At 51.6% G+C, this 17,915-nt stretch overlaps 8 protein-coding genes across 8 annotated transcripts; 6 read left to right on the forward strand and 2 right to left on the reverse strand.

The window, feature by feature from the left end:
- Positions 1 to 2,692: 2,692 nt before the first annotated feature.
- CTAM01_04865 (uncharacterized protein) lies at positions 2,693 to 3,874 on the reverse strand (the record flags this gene model as incomplete). The annotated part of the gene is made up of 4 exons (XM_060520895.1): positions 2,693 to 3,361; positions 3,416 to 3,726; positions 3,782 to 3,788; positions 3,842 to 3,874. The coding sequence occupies 4 exons, from the start codon at positions 3,872 to 3,874 to the stop codon at positions 2,693 to 2,695; spliced, it is 1,020 nt and encodes a 339-aa protein (XP_060384264.1).
- A 607-nt stretch (positions 3,875 to 4,481) lies between these two features.
- Positions 4,482 to 6,857, forward strand: CTAM01_04866 (HEC/Ndc80p family protein; the record flags this gene model as incomplete). The annotated part of the gene is made up of 4 exons (XM_060520896.1): positions 4,482 to 4,508; positions 4,604 to 6,412; positions 6,471 to 6,601; positions 6,656 to 6,857. 4 exons carry the CDS (start codon positions 4,482 to 4,484, stop codon positions 6,855 to 6,857), a joined length of 2,169 nt encoding a protein of 722 aa, XP_060384265.1.
- Positions 6,858 to 7,363: 506 nt separating this feature from the next.
- CTAM01_04867 (uncharacterized protein) lies at positions 7,364 to 8,320 on the forward strand (the record flags this gene model as incomplete). Its single annotated transcript, XM_060520897.1, has 1 exon — positions 7,364 to 8,320. The coding sequence occupies one exon, from the start codon at positions 7,364 to 7,366 to the stop codon at positions 8,318 to 8,320; it is 957 nt and encodes a 318-aa protein (XP_060384266.1).
- Positions 8,321 to 9,492: 1,172 nt separating this feature from the next.
- On the forward strand, positions 9,493 to 10,859 carry CTAM01_04868 (NAPE-hydrolyzing phospholipase D; the record flags this gene model as incomplete). The annotated part of the gene is made up of 2 exons (XM_060520898.1): positions 9,493 to 9,773; positions 9,869 to 10,859. The coding sequence occupies 2 exons, from the start codon at positions 9,493 to 9,495 to the stop codon at positions 10,857 to 10,859; spliced, it is 1,272 nt and encodes a 423-aa protein (XP_060384267.1).
- Positions 10,860 to 11,994: 1,135 nt separating this feature from the next.
- CTAM01_04869 (uncharacterized protein) lies at positions 11,995 to 12,123 on the forward strand (the record flags this gene model as incomplete). Its single annotated transcript, XM_060520899.1, has 1 exon — positions 11,995 to 12,123. One exon carries the CDS (start codon positions 11,995 to 11,997, stop codon positions 12,121 to 12,123), a length of 129 nt encoding a protein of 42 aa, XP_060384268.1.
- A 2-nt stretch (positions 12,124 to 12,125) lies between these two features.
- CTAM01_04870 (uncharacterized protein) lies at positions 12,126 to 13,370 on the forward strand (the record flags this gene model as incomplete). The annotated part of the gene is made up of 1 exon (XM_060520900.1): positions 12,126 to 13,370. One exon carries the CDS (start codon positions 12,126 to 12,128, stop codon positions 13,368 to 13,370), a length of 1,245 nt encoding a protein of 414 aa, XP_060384269.1.
- Positions 13,371 to 13,703: 333 nt separating this feature from the next.
- On the reverse strand, positions 13,704 to 14,933 carry CTAM01_04871 (uncharacterized protein; the record flags this gene model as incomplete). Its single annotated transcript, XM_060520901.1, has 1 exon — positions 13,704 to 14,933. One exon carries the CDS (start codon positions 14,931 to 14,933, stop codon positions 13,704 to 13,706), a length of 1,230 nt encoding a protein of 409 aa, XP_060384270.1.
- A 413-nt stretch (positions 14,934 to 15,346) lies between these two features.
- On the forward strand, positions 15,347 to 16,629 carry CTAM01_04872 (uncharacterized protein; the record flags this gene model as incomplete). The annotated part of the gene is made up of 4 exons (XM_060520902.1): positions 15,347 to 15,573; positions 15,745 to 16,037; positions 16,128 to 16,154; positions 16,529 to 16,629. 4 exons carry the CDS (start codon positions 15,347 to 15,349, stop codon positions 16,627 to 16,629), a joined length of 648 nt encoding a protein of 215 aa, XP_060384271.1.
- Positions 16,630 to 17,915: the final 1,286 nt, after the last annotated feature.

Genomic DNA, 17,915 nt, shown 5'->3' on the forward strand with positions numbered 1-17,915 from the left:
GTTCAGATGAGTAGGGAATTGGTTGCGGGACCCCCCTGGCCATCAGATTCGGAGCCCACTCAGACTCACACCCACACTTCACCGTACGGATCGGCGGTCCCTTGGAGAGGGGATGTATCTAGCCTCTAGGAGCAGGGTACCAAGGTCGAAGAGAAGACAGGGTAAGCTGAGGAAGCTTGCCGTGGAGTGTTGTATGTGTGTGTGTGCGTGGTGTGGATGGGAATAGCTGCTGTTGTGGGGAAAGCGGGAACGTGTTTGCACTCCGTCACGGTACAAGGAGGATGGGAAGAACCAGAATGGAGAAGAAAACAAATGTAACGGTAAATGGATGGTAGCCCACAAGTGTCCGCAACATGAGCCAGAGTAAGAAACCAAAAAGAGTACTGGATAATTAAAAGAAAGCCAACGAGGCTGGGGATGCTTCGTTGGCGACTAAGGCGAATTGCCTACCTCAGGTGAATGGCAGACAAATCGATGACATGTCGGTTAGCCCGAAAAGGTGCCTCGGTTGATGGGATTTTCCCTCGAGTGATCGCTTGTGGCCATCAAACGAATGCGCAGCGGTCTAAGGCAAGTTTTACCCTCGCCGTTAGCTTCCCGCTTTAACCCTTGCATCATGTGCCAAAGGCTACTAGTGTAATGGTGTTGTATCCCTAGAGAGGATAGTTCTCCAAATTGGGGAATATCCTCATGGTCACTCCAAATTCTTAATCCATTGGGGTTTCGGAGCAATTCCAGCAGCGATGATGGATGGAGTGGAGGGTTAGAAGAGGCCGAGGGGCCGAAGGAGGGCGAAGATTGGATATGAGTGGCGCGTAGGACGACACTCACGAGGAAGCCCAGCGCAATGCGAAGCGTTCCAGAAGCCGTGAGTGGACGGTTGATGAGAAAGTAGTCTGAATCAACTAGGTAAGCACGCAAGGTACCTAGGACTTGGTATTAACTTCTGAGCAGCACACGGCTACCTTAGGCTTCAGCCCGTCCTTCAGGGAGAGAGAGACTGTTGATTGAGATGGCAGATGCAGTGGCGGGGATGAGCCTGGCAGGCGTCATGTTTCGAGTATTACCGTTGCTGGTAAGGAGGCAAAAGACCAGACGGTCGGCAAGCCGCAAGAAAAGATGAGGGTCGTTGGCTTTTGCTTCATCAGCAGCGGCGGCTCCCAGGGGGGTTGCTGTTGTTTGCTCCGCAAGAACGGTCAAAAGAGGAAATTGTTGCGGAAAAGGGTGGAACATGTTCGTTGCTTGTTCTTCGGCCCGCTCCAGTGCTGTCTACGGTTCTGCCTTACTCCGTATTCCTGACTAGATGTCGCGGGGCATACGTTTCGCACCAAAGCTGGGCGGTTTCCTTCTTTTTTTTTTCCCCCCCTTCCTGCCTTCATGTTCAGATACTTAGTTAGATGGAGGAGGGGAAAGATGAATGTGTCAGTGTTTGACATTAAAACACTCTTTGACATTTGCTCCGAAGGCCTCCTCCATGTGGTTGACAACTGATACTTCCCTTACTTACAATGTACCTTGAAGCCACGTTAAGGCTTGCGCAAAGCTACTGCTCGGAGCAATCCGCCATGCTTCGAGGTGGCTGGCATTTTAGACTGAGAGATGCTTGCTTATCCACCCTTCAGAAGTTCAGATACTCACTTCAACCTTCTCTCACCCCTCATCCTAACCCTGCATTCTTCACTCTGCTCCTCAAACATCTGACCCATCGTCTGTGGGTTGAAGCAAGGAGCTTCAAGCTCCGTTGTGGTACACTATTAGAGTGAGATCTGCGCCCGTTGCTGAATCAAGCGCGACTCACGAAAGAAAAGAGACACCACATCCCACACAAGACACTAAAACCCCATGCTCCCATGCTCCGTTTTTAGTTTTCTAGCCCCCCTCTCGGATGATTAACGTCGCTTAGATGGAAGAAGAAATGCACCCAATCCTACGGCTCCGGCAGTGGGCCCCCGGCGTTCAGGCGCGCTCCCGCAACACTATCGGGGGACGCCACCCCATTTCAGTCGAGCTTGCGAAGATCGCCAGATACCTTCGTTTTGCAGCTATTTGTACCTGCCTCGCTTTCTACAGTCTCGCTCAATACTCACGTTCTCTTTCATCTCTGCTTGACCGGCATCTATGCGGATCCTCTCAAACTGCACATTGCCAATTATTCTGTCGTAATCGACTCTTGAAACTGACTGCGTGACAGCCTGGCCCATCTATGAACGCTTTTCATCTGGCAGTAAAAGTACTAAAAGTGAATGAGACGGGCTCATTTCGCGGTGAGACGTTGACACGCACACCCACACTCGCCAACGAACCTTTTCACCCCCGCGAGACCCTCCTCGCTTACGGGACAACTATGGCAACACCCGAGATAGCGACCAGCCCATGTAAAACACGTCAATGGAACCCCGGCCAGCCTCACACGTTCACGACCCCTCTGAACCCTGAAGCTGCGGTCCGGGGCTGGGCTGGAGTTCTGGCTCTTGCACGTGGATAACTGTCACACAAAGAGGTCGCTTTCGGATGTTTTATGCCGCCGCATACACGTAGTCTGCTTCAAGGCTTATATCTACCTTTTGCTACTCTGTACAGGCGTTTCTTTTCCCAAAAGTTCCACACGCGCAATTACACCCGTCGCTCTCCTGTTCATGACGCAATGAAATCATAGATGCATACTGTACATTGTGTTTCCTTACTATCCCATTCATGAAGAAGCGGATGCCTGCTGCTGCGAGTTGCTGTCGGACGAGGTTCCGTTTGTTGCTGCCGGTGTGGCGGCAGAGTCCTTGTTGGCCATGGCCATCTGCCAGGCCGGGATAGAGGCCTTTGCGCCCGTGGCACCGCTGAACGGCGAAGGGCGGTTGAAGGTCGGCGTGCTGGCGGGCTTGGTGGTCTCGGTGCTGGCAGCGGCCTCCGTGCTGTTCGCAGCAGGAGCGGGCGTAGCGGTCGCACCAGGTCGCAGACCGTTGGCGGGTGTCGATGATGACGCGGCGGTCATGCGTTGTGTGATCAGGGTCTTGACGCTAGTGAGTTCGGTGTTGACCTCCTTCAGTCTCGAGTCGGTAAGATCCTTCTGAGTGTTCATAGCCTTAGGGATGGAATCCTTGAGGATCTGCACGTCGTCCTTGACGCGCTGTGTCTCGAGTTCCCTTCGCTGATTGGCGTTCCTCAGCTCCGTCATAATCTTTTCAATATCCTCCAAAGCCGTGTCCAGTTTTTCAGTGCGTTTTTGCTCCGTAGCCTTGAGTTCCTCTGTATCCTTGGCCAGTTGCTCGACAAGCCCAAAGGCCTTGTCAAACTGCTCCTCAATCGACTTCTTATCCTGTTCGAGCTTCTCGGGTGTCGGCGGCGCAATCAGAGGAACCACGTATCGCTAAGCTTTGTCAGTCATCTGTTTTCGTAGAACCAGAGGTGTCGAAGTTCGTACCTTGGCCAGAGTGTATGCGCCGTAGCTGAAACCACCGACGACTGTTGCCATGATGAACCAGTCCCTCCAGTCTCTCTTAGGGGGCGGTGGAGGAGGTTGCCATGCCTGGTACTGAGGAGGGTATGCTGGTTGGTAGTATTGTTGTGGTTGTTGCTGTTGCTGCTGCTGAGCGACCGGCATCGGACCCGGTGCAGCCTGGACGCCGACTCTCGATAAAGCGGCATCGATTTCTTCTTGGGTCAGGTTCTTAGTCCGTAGGAAAGACATGCGACTCTCGATGGACGAGCTTGCAACGCTCGGGTCCTGCAGAACTACAGTACAGTCAGTATAGGGTTGCGCGCGATACATCGGTTCTTTGGGACTAACACTGCGTCTATCTACAAGTTAGCAGGCCGTCATTGGACGTGGGGATTGGGTTCACCATACCGCTGATGCGACGATATCCTCTCGTATCGCCATCTTCAATGTGTCGCCTTGTCAACCTCGCCGCGAACTTCTTCAGTGAAGAGTACACTTCGCGGTAATGGAGGCGAAGGTAAAAGGCATGTGCAGTTGGAAGGAATGACGGAGGGCCCTTCGCGACCTGATTACGTGCAATAATGGGTGGCCGGATCCTGAGCCGAGGCTTCGGCGTAGAGCAGCGGCTGGGGAAATGTCTGGAGCGATTACCTAATGCGGAGAAATGCCGAGCAAGTACCGTCCGGATGTCCTTCGTTCACCGTCACGTGTTGGGCATCACCGAGACCGTGGCAGCCGGGGACCCATCGCCCATTGTTTGAGAGGGGCAGTGCGCAACCAATGAACGAGGGGCAGAACAATTTGTTTACTTGCTCCAGAGCAACAACACTTTTGCATCTGCTACCCGATCCGCCATCCCACTCGCACCTCCTTACACACGACGCATGCACGCACGCGCAAACCATACATCTTTACTCGAATTCGTCGCGCAACAGCTTGCTTCTATCTCCGCGACTCGCAATTGTTGGCTCCTGGATCGCAAGTCCTTTCGCAAGTCCGTTGACTGCGATTTGGCACTAGAACTCCCACTGTTCAGCTCCCTCCGACCATGTCGCAAGACACCGGCCTGTGGAGTGTGCGCAGACCAAGAGAAGTCAGCATTTTCCTCAATATCAGCCTGTCGCAATACCATGGCCTCTAGAGATTCGCCCTAGCTAACATCTTGCGCAGACATTAGGAGGCATTAACTACAACACCGGCCTACCTCAACCCGCATCAGCGATGAAGCGATCCGCCTCAGGCGTCGGCGCAGGCGCGCCCTACTCAAACAGCCATGGCCGATCCATGTCCGGCTCCAGACAATCTCTGGCATTATCGCGACCTAGCCAGCCCATGTTCCAGCGCTCATCATCCGGAACGAACTTGGCAGACATTGGCCTGTCCTCAGTGAAGCGAACATCATCGATGCGCGACAAGTCCTTTGCCCCGACGCCTGCACCAGGACGATCTTCACAAGACGATAGAAGGAGCAGCGTGTACCGCGCAAGGACATCAACCGCCGGACCCATGAGCCACCAGAGTTTCTTCCAGCAAGCACCACAGCCTGCTGGCGTACCACGAGACCCCCGCCCGCTGCGAGACAGATCCTACCAGGCTAGAATAGGACAAGAGCTGCTGGATTACCTCGCCCAAAACAACTTCGAAATGCAGATGAAGCACACCCTATCGCAAAACATCATCAAGTCCCCTACACAAAAGGATTTCAACTTCATGTTCCAATGGCTGTACAGACGGATTGACCCGAGCCACAAGTTCCAAAAGAACATCGACCAAGAAGTGCCGCCTATCTTGAAGCAGCTGCGGTACCCGTACGAGAGAAGCATCACAAAGAGTCAGATTGCCGCTGTTGGTGGTCAAAACTGGAGCACTTTCCTGGGATTGCTGCATTGGATGATGCAGCTGGCGCAGATGCTGGATGGCTACGCCTGTAGTCGATACGACGATGCTTGTCTCGAAAGCGGCATCGACGTCACCGGGGATCGTATCATTTTCGACTTTTTGAGCAAGGCATATAGGGACTGGCTTGCCATGGACGAGGACGCAGACGACGACGATGCCAACCGAGCACTGGCCCCTCATATTGAAAGGATGGCCGCCGCTTTCGAGCAGTCCAACTCCAAGTACACCTCCGAGCTTGAAATGCTCGAGGCAGAGAACAGCCGACTTTTGCAAGAAATTGAAGATCTTGAAAAGTCTACACCGGATCCCGCGGTACTCGACAATCACTTCAGGATCATGGAAGAGGACAAGATCAAGTTCGAGGAGTACAATGCGCTTGCCATGCAGAGATCCGACAAGTACGAAACCCGAATCAACGTTCTACACGAAGAGCTTGATAAGCTCAATGAGGAGCTGAGAGAGGTAGAGGACGAACGACGAGGACTTCAAAAAGCTGTGGACGATCTCGGCATCAGCATGCAGGATATCGACCGCATGACTGCTGAGCGGGAACGTCTCCAGAAGGGAATCGAGTCGGCATCGCAAAGATTGGAGGACGTCAAGAAGAAAGTCGCCGAAAAGGAGATGGAGGCGAGCAGGAAACTGGACGAACTCGAGAGAATGGTAGACAGATACAACACTTTGGCGTATCAGATTGCGCTCATACCTGCAACCGCAGTCAACGCTAACGGCAGAGACTACGAATTGCAAGTAACGGTCAACGATGGACCGGACTTCAGCTCTTCCCAATTGAAGGGCTCTAGCGGCGTTTCTTCAAGCGACCGATTGCTTGCTGACCCTGTTACTGGTTACCAAGCCGCTCACATTCTCAACCTCGACTTGCGCGGACAGGTCAAGAACAGTTTCCTCACGCTCAGAAAGGAGATTTCCGAAAGGAGAACCATTGCTATGGACAACATGATGAAGGATCATGATTTGCTCGATGGCATCAAGGAGGCAATCGAAGACAAGCGTAACGAAGTTGAGGCTCTGGAGCATCGTGTCCGCGCTGCTGAAGAAGAATATGAGAAGACCAAGGAGGTACGCAGTATGCCTGATCTGCACAATAGACCACCCACTAACAACACAACTATCACAGGTAACAACGACACAAAAGATGGCGTCTGATGCCCAGATCGAGAAGATGGAAAAGGAGCTTGCCAAGATGCGAGCCACTTTGTCAGAGTCGGTACAGCTGATGGAGCAACGTGAGATGAACACCAGCATCGAGTAAGTCCAAGTAAATCGCAGCTACCGGTGCATCAGTACTGACCGTTACCTTAGATACGAACAGCTCGTGCTTCGTGCCAACTCCCTGCGAGAAGAGCTGCATACAGAGATTGACCGCATGCTCAACGATGTCATCAAATTCAAGATTCACGTACAAAAGAACCTTGACGACTACGAGGGTTTCGTGGCCGATGAGGTTCAGGCAGAGTTGGGCAGCGAGGAAATGGGCGACGACACACGGAATATCAACATGTGAGATCTGCTTTGCAAGGTCCTTTGGGTGGCTTGATGGACGCTTTCCTTTGCGAGGATCGTCTATTGGTTTTCTTGATGAGCGTTCCGCTCGGGCGCAACTTTTAGTCCAGGGCTTGCTTTTGTTCTTGTTTCTCAGATACCATGATGACGGATAATGACGGCGACAGGGACTTCACAGTCTCGATGAATTTGAACTTGTTTACTGTTTTTTGACTTTTTTGTACCTCTATGGCTTGAGTTGGTTTTTGAAGACTTCCAGGTAAAGCTTAGGGCCCATTCGTCTAGTTCTGCGCGGCAAGCTTTTGCGTGGGAGAGGCACAACTCCATAGCTATCTCCGCCTCGAGACGCAAAGGTTGATGGAAGGATACAAAAGGCGAGTTGACAACCTGATGGGATTGTTCATGGCACACGATCTGTACGACATCATAGCCACCATATCTCACATTCTCAAACCTCATTGTACACAACCAAAAAAGACAACAACCCATATTTGAGGACATATAAGAATGCCAGCCGCAGCTATCATGAACTTTCTTACACCGACAAACCACCAACAACTCCCCCCGCCAAACAAACCAGCAGCAAATTCTGACGCCGCAGTCTGGGAATCAGCAATCCTCGCACTACGCCGACAAAGCAGCATTCCACTCTTGGACAAAAAGGTGCAAACATGGCGCGACGGGTTTGAAGAGGCAGAGTACCGGGACGTCCACCATCTCGTCCAGGAGCACCGCTTACCACGGGACGCAACACGGCAAGTCCAAAGCTGGCTACGGGAGGCCCGTACGTTGGAGACCGAGGCAAAGAATTGCGGACATAAACCTACAAGGATCCTGTACGCTGGTATCGTGCAGGACTGCGAGGCGGAACTGCATTGTCTTCGGAACCAGTTCGTCATCAAGACGTTTCGGTTTGAGCGTATTCCGCATAACCTTGCGAAATTACGGCGATGGATTGGTCGTAGCGAGGAGAATCCAGCAACAAGTACCACGGGAGTTTCTCTAAATACTACCACGATTGAAAACAAACCGTTAGGAAGGACCATATCGCTTCCATCCCTCGGCAAACCGCGACCGCTCAGCCTTGAGCTCGTAAGGGGAGCCATGGAAATACCAGACGAGGTCGACGGCCCGGACGCAATGGACGACGAGAACGAAGAACAAGAAGAGGAAAAAACAAGGAAGACGGAAGATTACACCTGCTCTGACCAAGAGTGGGCTCATTGTCTGGAAGACTGGAGTCGACGCCAAGAAGACTGGGCTCAACAACAGGAAGACTGGGCTCGCCGCGAGGAGGAGCAGGAGAGCCAGCGGCTGCAGCTGGCGATGAGATACAAGTACCCGGTCAACATGCGCAGAGCCAAAACACAGTACTTGCGGGCCATGGAGAGGCAGGAGTGGGAGCAGGAGAAGGGGGTGTGCGACTTTGCTGGTCATGATCGTTTCTCGTGGGCCTCGGTGTAGAACATCATGTTGGAGATCACCCCAGGCGTTCTTTGCGTTGCAGTCTAGAGGATTTCAATGACGAGATAGTAAATTACTGCCAAAGACCAAGATGTGGTTTGCTCATGAATGGTGAATGTGAATCGCATTGAAGTCAGGTTGTCAGATGCGAGTGCGGTCACCATGTCTCTTGTTGCTTTGCATGGATGCTTACGTGAAGTCTGCCATGTGTGAACAATAACCGTAACTCGCAAAGAGGCGGCCCCCAGTTGGCTAAAAGTCGCATGTCAGCTCTTCTAGGGTACTTAGGTCCCCTGTTCTAGGGTACCTGATTGTTATCGCTTTCAAAAATGATGACTTCTGAAGGTGAAAAGGTAGAGAGATGGGTTACGAAAAGGGACTAGCGTCGTTGCCCCGGTATCTCGCACAACGCACAACGGAGGGATCATTCCACCGTGTCTCCGCGATGGGCCGCCGGTACATCAAGTAATACGGTACCGCCGGACTTTAGCAACCCCCGCACTCGCACACAAGCCAAGTGCAATAGCTCACCCAAAGTACCTTAAGTTGGTGGGTGATGGAGATGGGACTTTGGAAGCCGGAGTCGGTGGCTTGAACTTTCAGGGCTGGTCCAGTCGTATGGAGCATTGGACTGTCAATGAGACGGGCACACCCGTGGGCGGGTTAGGGGACTTTGGTTGTCCTAAAAGCCGGTATCTCCACTGACGTGCCAATCAGATGCGCCGACTTACATGAAATGACTTAGAGGTAAGGTAGTGACGCGCAGATGCTTGACGCGTTGCGACAGGTAGACCAGCTCACTTTTCATAGCCATTGGACTGATGGCTCAGAGCTCATCATTCCTGTGGCTCGCAATCGCACATCTGACGTGCAGATTTAAACCAAGCCTCACCGCATGAGTGATGCACACGTATCGATGACTGCCTACCTCATCTTTTCTCTCTCGGACCGGGCTCATTGCTCTCGCTAACGCCGAGTGGATCCCGTTCCGTCTAGTCCAATTCCCCGGCCGGCGAGCGCGGATTGCAACCACTTTGAGCTTGTCTCTTCCACTCCCCTCCCTCCCTCTCCTCTTCTTCGTGTCACATCCTGCATATGTAACAAAGTCCAACTCTATCTATATATCTCGGAATCCCCTCACACCCCTCGGGCAAGAGGGTCTTTGATGAACCATGTCCAAGTTCAGACAGTTCTTCCGCACTTTCTTCCAACAACCGCCCACACGTCCCGGTACTAAAAAGGCTTCAGCAACGCCGGCCTCCGTGCTCGCCCTTTCAATGGCCTCATATTCAACCACCGTCACCAAGATCCCAGACCTTGGTCCCTCGCCCGAGGATGCCTCATCTAAGCCTCATCACGTCACGAAAAACGGCAACAGAGTCGGCTTCAAGAACGTCCACCCTTCCTTTGGTGATGGCATCGGCTTTTCCAAGATGGTCCGCCATGTTCTCTGGTACGTTTCAATCTCAATCTCATTCTCACAGCCCGGTCACGCCGGCCTCACTTCCGCTTCCACTCCCGCTCAATCGCATCTAACAACCATCACAGGCCGCAAGTGACGGGTGAGCTCAAGTGGCCAGACACCACGCCGCCAACAGTGACCGTCAAAAAGCCAGAGTTCCTGCCCAACCGCACAGCCTCAGACAAGCTCCGCGCAACATGGCTGGGCCACGCCTGCTACTACGTAGAATTCCCTTCCGGCCTGCGCGTCCTCTTTGACCCTGTCTTTGAAGACCGCTGCTCCCCCTTCTCATTTATGGGTCCCAAACGCTTCACCCCCAAACCCTGCGACCTCGCCGACATACCCTTTGTCGACGCCGTCTTCATCAGCCACAGCCACTACGACCACCTCTCCCACGAATCCGTCCTCACCATCCAGAAGCACAACCCAAAGGCCCACTTCTTTGTCGGCCTCGGCCTGGAGTCCTGGTTTAAGAGCGCCGGCCTCAAGAACGTCACGGAACTCGACTGGTGGGAGGACGCCGAAATCACCCTCAACATCGACAAGGGCGTCGACGAGGCGCCCGAGTCCATCACCGCCCAGGTCTCCTGCCTCCCCTGCCAGCACACCTCCGCCCGCACGCCCTTTGACAAGGACACGACACTCTGGGCCTCGTGGGGCGTCAAGTCGTCTGGCAAGTCGGTCTGGTTCGGCGGCGACACGGGATACCGCGCCGTGCCGTGGACCCCGCTCGATGTCGATGACTACGGTCCAAAGTACGCCCACCTGCCCATGTGCCCGCAGTTCAAGCAGATTGGTGAATTCCGAGGACCGTTTGACCTCGGCCTGATCCCCATCGGTGCATACTATCCCCGTGTTGCCTTCTCAGGGATGCACGCCAACCCGTTCGATTCCGTCGAGATCTTCCAGGATACCAGGTGTCAGCGTGCCATGGGCATTCATTGGGGAACATGGGCCCTGACTATGGAAGAGGTTCTGGAGCCGCCCAAGCTTCTTCAGGAAGCCATGAAGAAGAAGGGCTTGCCCCCGACTGGCGTGTTTGATGTGTGTGAGATTGGAGAGAGCAGGGACTTTTAGGTGAACGACCGTTTGCAGTGTATTATTACTGTATTCATTATCTGTTCTTTCGCATCTAAAGCGGGCGTTCTTTTGGGTAACGGTTCCTAGATACTATGTAGATAAAGGCATGCAGCGCGAGATATAAGCGTCAAGCCATAATCAAATGCGTCACTGAAGACCACGTTAAATTCTAGCTCAGCCCGTTTGACTTCGAAGAGACTCGCAATTGGTGGGCCAACCAGTCTGCGCATCGCAATAAGGCGGATGACTACGCAATATGCAGTCAGCCTGCACCTGAACACAAAGTGCCAATAACATCTACGACGCCAATGGGTTACCGGTCACATGATACTAAAACCCCCTTAATTATCGCTTCGTCAGATGCTTCAAACATCCAGCCAAACAATAACGCACGCTCAGCGCTGATCCTCATCATGGCTTGCCAGATCTGCAATGACCTCCACGGCCATGGAGACATTCAAGATCCAGCCTTGAGGACCAGGCGGAACCATGATATATCAGGGGTGCCATGGGACAAGTTCCAAAGCTCTGCAGCCTCTTGTCACACTTGTAGTGTCCTCTTAATGGGGTGCCGAGGCTGCTTAGCGCAGCATAATGTTCATGAAGCCAACATCAACCATTGCGACATACGATTCATTTACAAGTTGTCGTCTGACCTCAAGTACGATTTTCCGGTCGACGTTGACAAACAAATTCGATTTAACATGACAGATGGGAGTCGATTTGAAGTCGAAATTTTTGCGCTTGAGGGCGGTAAGCACAACACAATCCATTGGTGATATGTGGAATCATACATGTTGAAAGGAATGCCACAGATCCTGTTCGTGATACATGGGAATCGATACCGACCACATACAGGACATCGGAAGGTACTGATTCGGGTATTGCTCTTGACAAAGTCAGATCATGGATTGACATTTGTCTCGGCGATTCTCATGCATATTGCGAGTCTCCTGAAAAGCCGACGCTTCCAAGCCGGGTACTAGACGTTGAATACGCTAAAGACATGATTCGACTCATTGATTCCAGCGGCCAGCACGAAGACTACATCACTCTCAGTCATTGCTGGGGCCAAAAACAAATCATAACCAGCACAAATGCAACGCTTTCCCAACGCAAGACAGGGATTCCAATGACCAGTCTCTCGAAAACCTTTCAAGACGCCGTCCTAGTCACTAGAAGACTTGGAATCAAATACATCTGGATTGACTCACTGTGTATCATCCAAGATTCCAAGCTCGACTGGGAAACAGGTCTGTGAAGATGGCCGAGGTCTACAGTAACGCTTACTTGACCATTGCTGCTACGCAATCACGCAATGGCGATGGAGGACTATTTGTCAACACACCCGACTTCGAGGTCTCTGACTCTGTCTTGCCCACGGTCACGGGTGACCCCTATCGACTGCTCTTTCGACGTAGAATCGACCATCATCTTGAGGTCATCAATATCGTCAATCCAATAGACCGAGGAGATCCAACATCCTCCTTCCATCCTTTACTCACTAGAGCTTGGGTCTACCAGGAACGCATGCTGTCGACACGCGTTCTGCATTTCGGCCCCCAAGAGATATTCTTCGAGTGTCGTTCCGACCTCTTCTGTGAATGCGGCCGGATCAAATTTCATGGGTCATCCGACTCTTCCCCCATATCCATCACCAAACTCTTGCACGCTTCCGCACTTGATAGCGAGGTTGATGGGTACGACTGGGTGGATGTAGCTGGCTATTTTATGGCGAGGCTATGGTGCACCCTGATCACCTCATACACTGCGCTTCATCTCACAGTGACCTCGGACCGTCTACCGGCCATTGGAGGTCTCGCAAAGCATATGGCGGTCAGGCGAAAGTCGTCCTACCTGGCAGGGATATGGAAAGATTCCATAAACGATGATCTTCTTTGGATCATACGGACTACCCTCAAAACCCCGAGACCAAGTCCCAGGACCGCACCGACATGGTCTTGGGCTAGTGTTGACTCGAGCGTCGATGTGTGGGACGCAGTGTTTGTCTGGGACCCCGACCTTGACTACGAAGAAGACTCCAGAGGCCTTTTTGAGCACTACAGCGCCGTTATGGACTGCCAGGTAACTCCATCAGGCGTGGGCAAATATGGCGGCATAGCCTACGGGCTCCTGAGAATATCCGGCCTCACAATGGAGGGTATACTTGAACGAGACACCGTGATTCGTCACGGGAAGGAGACCGTGGTTCACTATGTCGTTGTATCGACCGGGCGGTTCCATATCCATGCTGATTACGTCTTGGATAGCCCTGGTCCAGACCAAGTTCTTCCAGGCGCAGATGTCCTCTGCCTCAGGATGAGCTTCATCCAAGATGGACCGAGTGACAATTTCAAGCTCATTTCGTTGGTCCTGAGGGAAAGCAAGCAGCAACCTGGTAAGTTTGAACGGATCGGTTGCTTCTTCATCCAGTCAACCACTCCACCGAACGATTTGCAGAGAAGCATGTATGCGGATGGCAGCGTGCGTACAGTGGATATTGTGTGACACAGCGACATGAAAGCACTGGCGAAGACTTGTATCGGACCACAGCACAGAAGCGTAGTCCATCGTCGGCGACACCGTTGCAACAGAGAGCTGTCTGGTATTTTGTTGCCTCTAGGGCAGCAAGTGTGTCCAGTTCAATCAATATCGGAATACTTTCGATGATTGGGTAAACTTCTTCTTATTAGACAGGAACATGAGATGTTGAGCACATCGCCCTATATCATTTCAATCTCTTATGTGACTCTACAACTATAAAGCATTCTCATCAACGATGTTTCCTTCCACGCAACAAGATCATATGCAAACCTTCGAAGCCTGGTTACACAGCAAGCCTCACAAGGTCGTTGGCCAAAACTTCCAGATAAAGTCCTCCACATCTTTCCATAAAGTCTCTGGCTCTTCAAGCGCAGCAAAATGACCTCCTCTCTCATGCATTCGATACCAGCTCACCTGGTCTGTTTGCTTGATCCACCTCTCAGGTGCAGTGACAAGCTCATACTTGAATGCTGAATATCCTAGTGGGACTTTGAGAGTCTTCCAACCATTCATCATAAGCTCAACGTTCTCGAAGACCACACGATGGATATAGACCGACGTAGGAAAGCACCCCGTGAACCAATAGAGGGCCAGGTTCGTGATGATAAGATCTCTATCTGGTGTCTTTTCAGACCACTTGATCATCTTTTCCCCGATCCAGGCGAGTAGTGCCACTGGGTTGCTTCCGATAATGTACCCTGCACTGGCTGGCTTCGTTCCGTCGAGTTGGATGAATGCGGTGCCTGTCTTTGCAAATTCGGTCATTCTGGCAAAGGCTGCTACCTCGTCTGGAGTATACCGCCCTGCCTCAATACCGGCCTCGACATCTTCACCAGCAGGTGGTGGAACATTCAGCATGCTCATGTGGACGAGTTTGCACGCTGGATCGAGATTCGCAATGACGGGCGCTGACCAACCGCCGAGGTCACCGCCTGAGGCAATGTAGCCAGACTTATCAAAGCCCAAGGCATGCATCATCTTTGACATGAGGCGAGCATTATCGAGATGCGAAAAGTCCCTGTCGAGGGGCGGTGCGTCAGAGAACGGAAATCCGACATGATGAGGCACAATGACGTGATAGGGAAGCGACTCGGGGTCGTATTGAGATTGAAGTTTGCGAAGGATCGGGAGATACTCTACAACAGAGCCTGGCCAGCTGTGTAGGAATAGAATGGGGATTGCGGCTGGGTTCTTGGAGAAAAGAGCGAAGAAGTTGATCTTGTATGTTTTGGAGTCGTCATCGGTAACATCCATATTGAACTGGGGAAAAGTGTTGAGAGTAGACTCCCATTTTCTCCAGTCGTATTCGTTCTCCCAGTATTTGACCAACTCTGAGAGGACATCTCGATGAAGGCCGAAAGACCCATCATCCCTCGAGTTGAACCTGTTGGGTTTGGGAATGGGGGTGAGTTTGAGAAGCGTCTTCAAACTGTCAATCTCAGCATCAGGGACTGAGATGCTGGTGGCCGTGAGATTTGCTGAAGGAGGGACCTCGTAGGGATGGGCACTGAAAGGCAGGGAGGCCATTGTCTGGTATTTGGTAGAGTTGTGTTGACTGAGAGTGATGAAGAAGGGAAAGATGGTTTGTTTCTTTCCTCTTGTAAGGAATTGAAGCGATCTTTATACCAAATCCTCAAGTCAAATTGCTCAGTCTGTTGCCTGGTCATGCTATCAGCGGCCTGTTAGTAGGATCAGCAGGCAGACTACCAGAAGTTTCGTGAAGCCACTTTCTGCTCGTTGCATAACCGATAGTTTCCATACTCGAGCGTAACAAACATCTTCTGGCTATGGGTATTCTGTGGTTCTCCAAGGGATGTGCAGGAGTTGGCCGAACCCCGTACAATCGTAGGGAAAAGGAGGCCAAAGATAATTCGCCGGCTGACAGGTTATTCGGCCCAAACGGGAATAGCGGCATATACTTGCCTTTGCTTAAATCTCACATGAAATCGAATTTCGTCACTCACTCTTCTGCTTTTCTTTTTTTTGGCCAGATCGGAAGGCCAGAGAAGAAAACTCTCACCCGAGCATTGATCTCGGCTGCTCGCATGCCAATAATGGCCCCTGGGCCGAATAAGCCCAAGTCGAGACGCACCAATACACGAAGCCGGACAGGGTGCGTATCATGCCGCCAAAAGCACATTCGATGCGATGAGAGGCGCCCATCTTGGTAAGCTGCCTTCCTAATGTGTCCATTTACGCGGTCAGATAGTGGATATAAAGACTATTTCGACAAGTGCTGTCTGGGAGGATCCAGTCACATCATAACAACTTACCCCACGAGGCTTCACCACAAGTCATAACACTTCAGGAACGCACGATTAATGATCTTATCCGACAGCTTCAATTGTACACTCAAAGAGCAGTTGTGTTCGTATGTGCCGAAGATTCCGCTCCGCGAACGTAGAGCTGGCCCTTGCCCTGGTCAACAAGCACCGTGGGCCGTTGAGGATACACGGCCCATCACACACCACTCTCATAGCGACAAGGAGATTGCCGTATCATCAGAGGTGCCATCTATCCAAGTGCTCACAATACCGAGTCCGTTTTATGTAACTCCGTGGGAAGCCTTTGATCCCTTCGACACTTTGCCCATCAACATGCCTCTCAGGTCGAAGGAACTTCTTTACTACTGTTAGTCTATTCTCTCATGCTAAGCCAGCAATACGTGTTGGCTGTATCTGATCATAGCACAACAGTTTTCCAAGCTTGCCGCTCTCACAGTCTGCTACCCGGAAATCCGGATGATTGGTAAGTGTCTATCGCGGTATCCGGACGACAATATATTAAGAGGCACTGCAGTATTGCATCAGCTACTTCCGATGCGGATGTCCTGCAAAACACGATATTGTTATCCGGTCTTCACTACGCATGGAATAAAGGCGATCTCTCTTCATTTGAATCCACTTTTGTCTCCCAAAAGATCCAGAGCATACGCCAGGTCAACTCTTGGCTTGTCGCAACGCCACACGAACGAGATATCATGCGGTGCGCAAAGTACATCAGTACGCTCTGCTTCATAGAGGTGCTACAACGCTGGTTCGCTCTTATACTCCGTCATACTGACATTTCGAATTCTTAGTGTTGCCTAGGAAATTTGGCTATTGCCGAATTTCACCTTAAAGGTCTCATGACTTATCTGGATTCTCAGCGAGCGGAAACCCCCGGTCAGCACATAATTGATGACATTCAAGTTGAGCAGATGAATCGCTATCTTATTCTGTAAGGAACCTCAAATGGCAGAATAAAATGTACATGTTCATTGATTCCTTACCTCACTAGAGATTACAACGTCGTCCACTGCTTGAAGAGCCGCTCAGATGACAATCTTGCTACCTACGCATCATCTCAAGGCAAAAAGCCACACTCACATCTCAGAGGGTTGGCCAACTTGAAACATGGATGGCCTAACCACGAGGCTAGTGATCTGGATCTTCGCCTCAGGGCTCTCCGAATGGTACCTTTCTTTTTCGGCTCTGTGCCACAAGGTAGCAAGCCAAAGAACATTGATATGTACCCGACTATTACAGCTCTTCGTAATATTACCAAGCTCGCAGACACAAGACATGCGCAAGCATCTGCTGACGTAGTTCTCACCACGCCCTGGAAGGTTTGGGATAGTGGTGGCTCATCCGACCTACTGTTCGCAGTCATCAGCGCCCATCATTCATCATTGGCCGACAAGATTCAACTCCCATCTCGTGGAAAGCAAACCTTTATATCGTCGTGGTCTGGATTTTGTGTGGGCGTCGGCATGTATCTGATTGCCGCTCTTGGGATCTGGAATCAGGGTCTACCAATGGAGAAGCAACTGCACTATCATATACTCCAGATTCTTACACAAGATTTGCGAAATGACTTAGCCAGTCTCTCCAGTATGAGCCGAGAGACACGCGACACGTGGCTCTGGAAAGCATTTGTCGGTTCATTAAGTGTGGTTCATGCCCAGCTATTATTCTGCGACAAGCGCCTCGATTCCATCCTGGAAGAATTGGCCAGCTTCGTTCGGAATTGGGCCAAGATCACAGGCGTTGTTGCATGGTCCGAAGCCAGGGAAATGTTGAGCCGCGTTGTGTGGCCAGTCAACTTAGATCGCGAGGATAGCTTTGAGTCATTGTGGGCAAGGCTAATCTAGCGTTCCTCAAATCTCATTAGAGGGCTCCTCCTGATTTAAATGAATGTGCAAGGGCTAGCCAAAACGGTCTCATCTGCATCCATTGACAGGTCTCCGGTGCCCTTAAAGCAGATGTGAGCACAAAAAGTCAAAAACATACAACACCAGGTATTCGCTGGTCGTCACCGACCCAACTACTAATCCGGCCCTCATTGGCTTATCTATGGGAGAGCGGACGGGATCCCGAGTTTTCCAATGGGTATGGTCGTATGTGACAATCTGCTTAGTCAATGGATCTTATAGTGGGTGTCTTTGCTGCTTCGCTATGGCTCAAAACTCAAGATGCCTAGACGATTATTCCCACTCGCGAGAGCCCCAGCAGCTTACAACTTCGATCA

Source organism: Colletotrichum tamarilloi, assembly GCF_030869305.1.
Source record: "Colletotrichum tamarilloi strain Tom-12 chromosome Unknown Scaffold_12.1, whole genome shotgun sequence".
Lineage (NCBI taxonomy): Eukaryota > Fungi > Ascomycota > Sordariomycetes > Glomerellales > Glomerellaceae > Colletotrichum > Colletotrichum tamarilloi.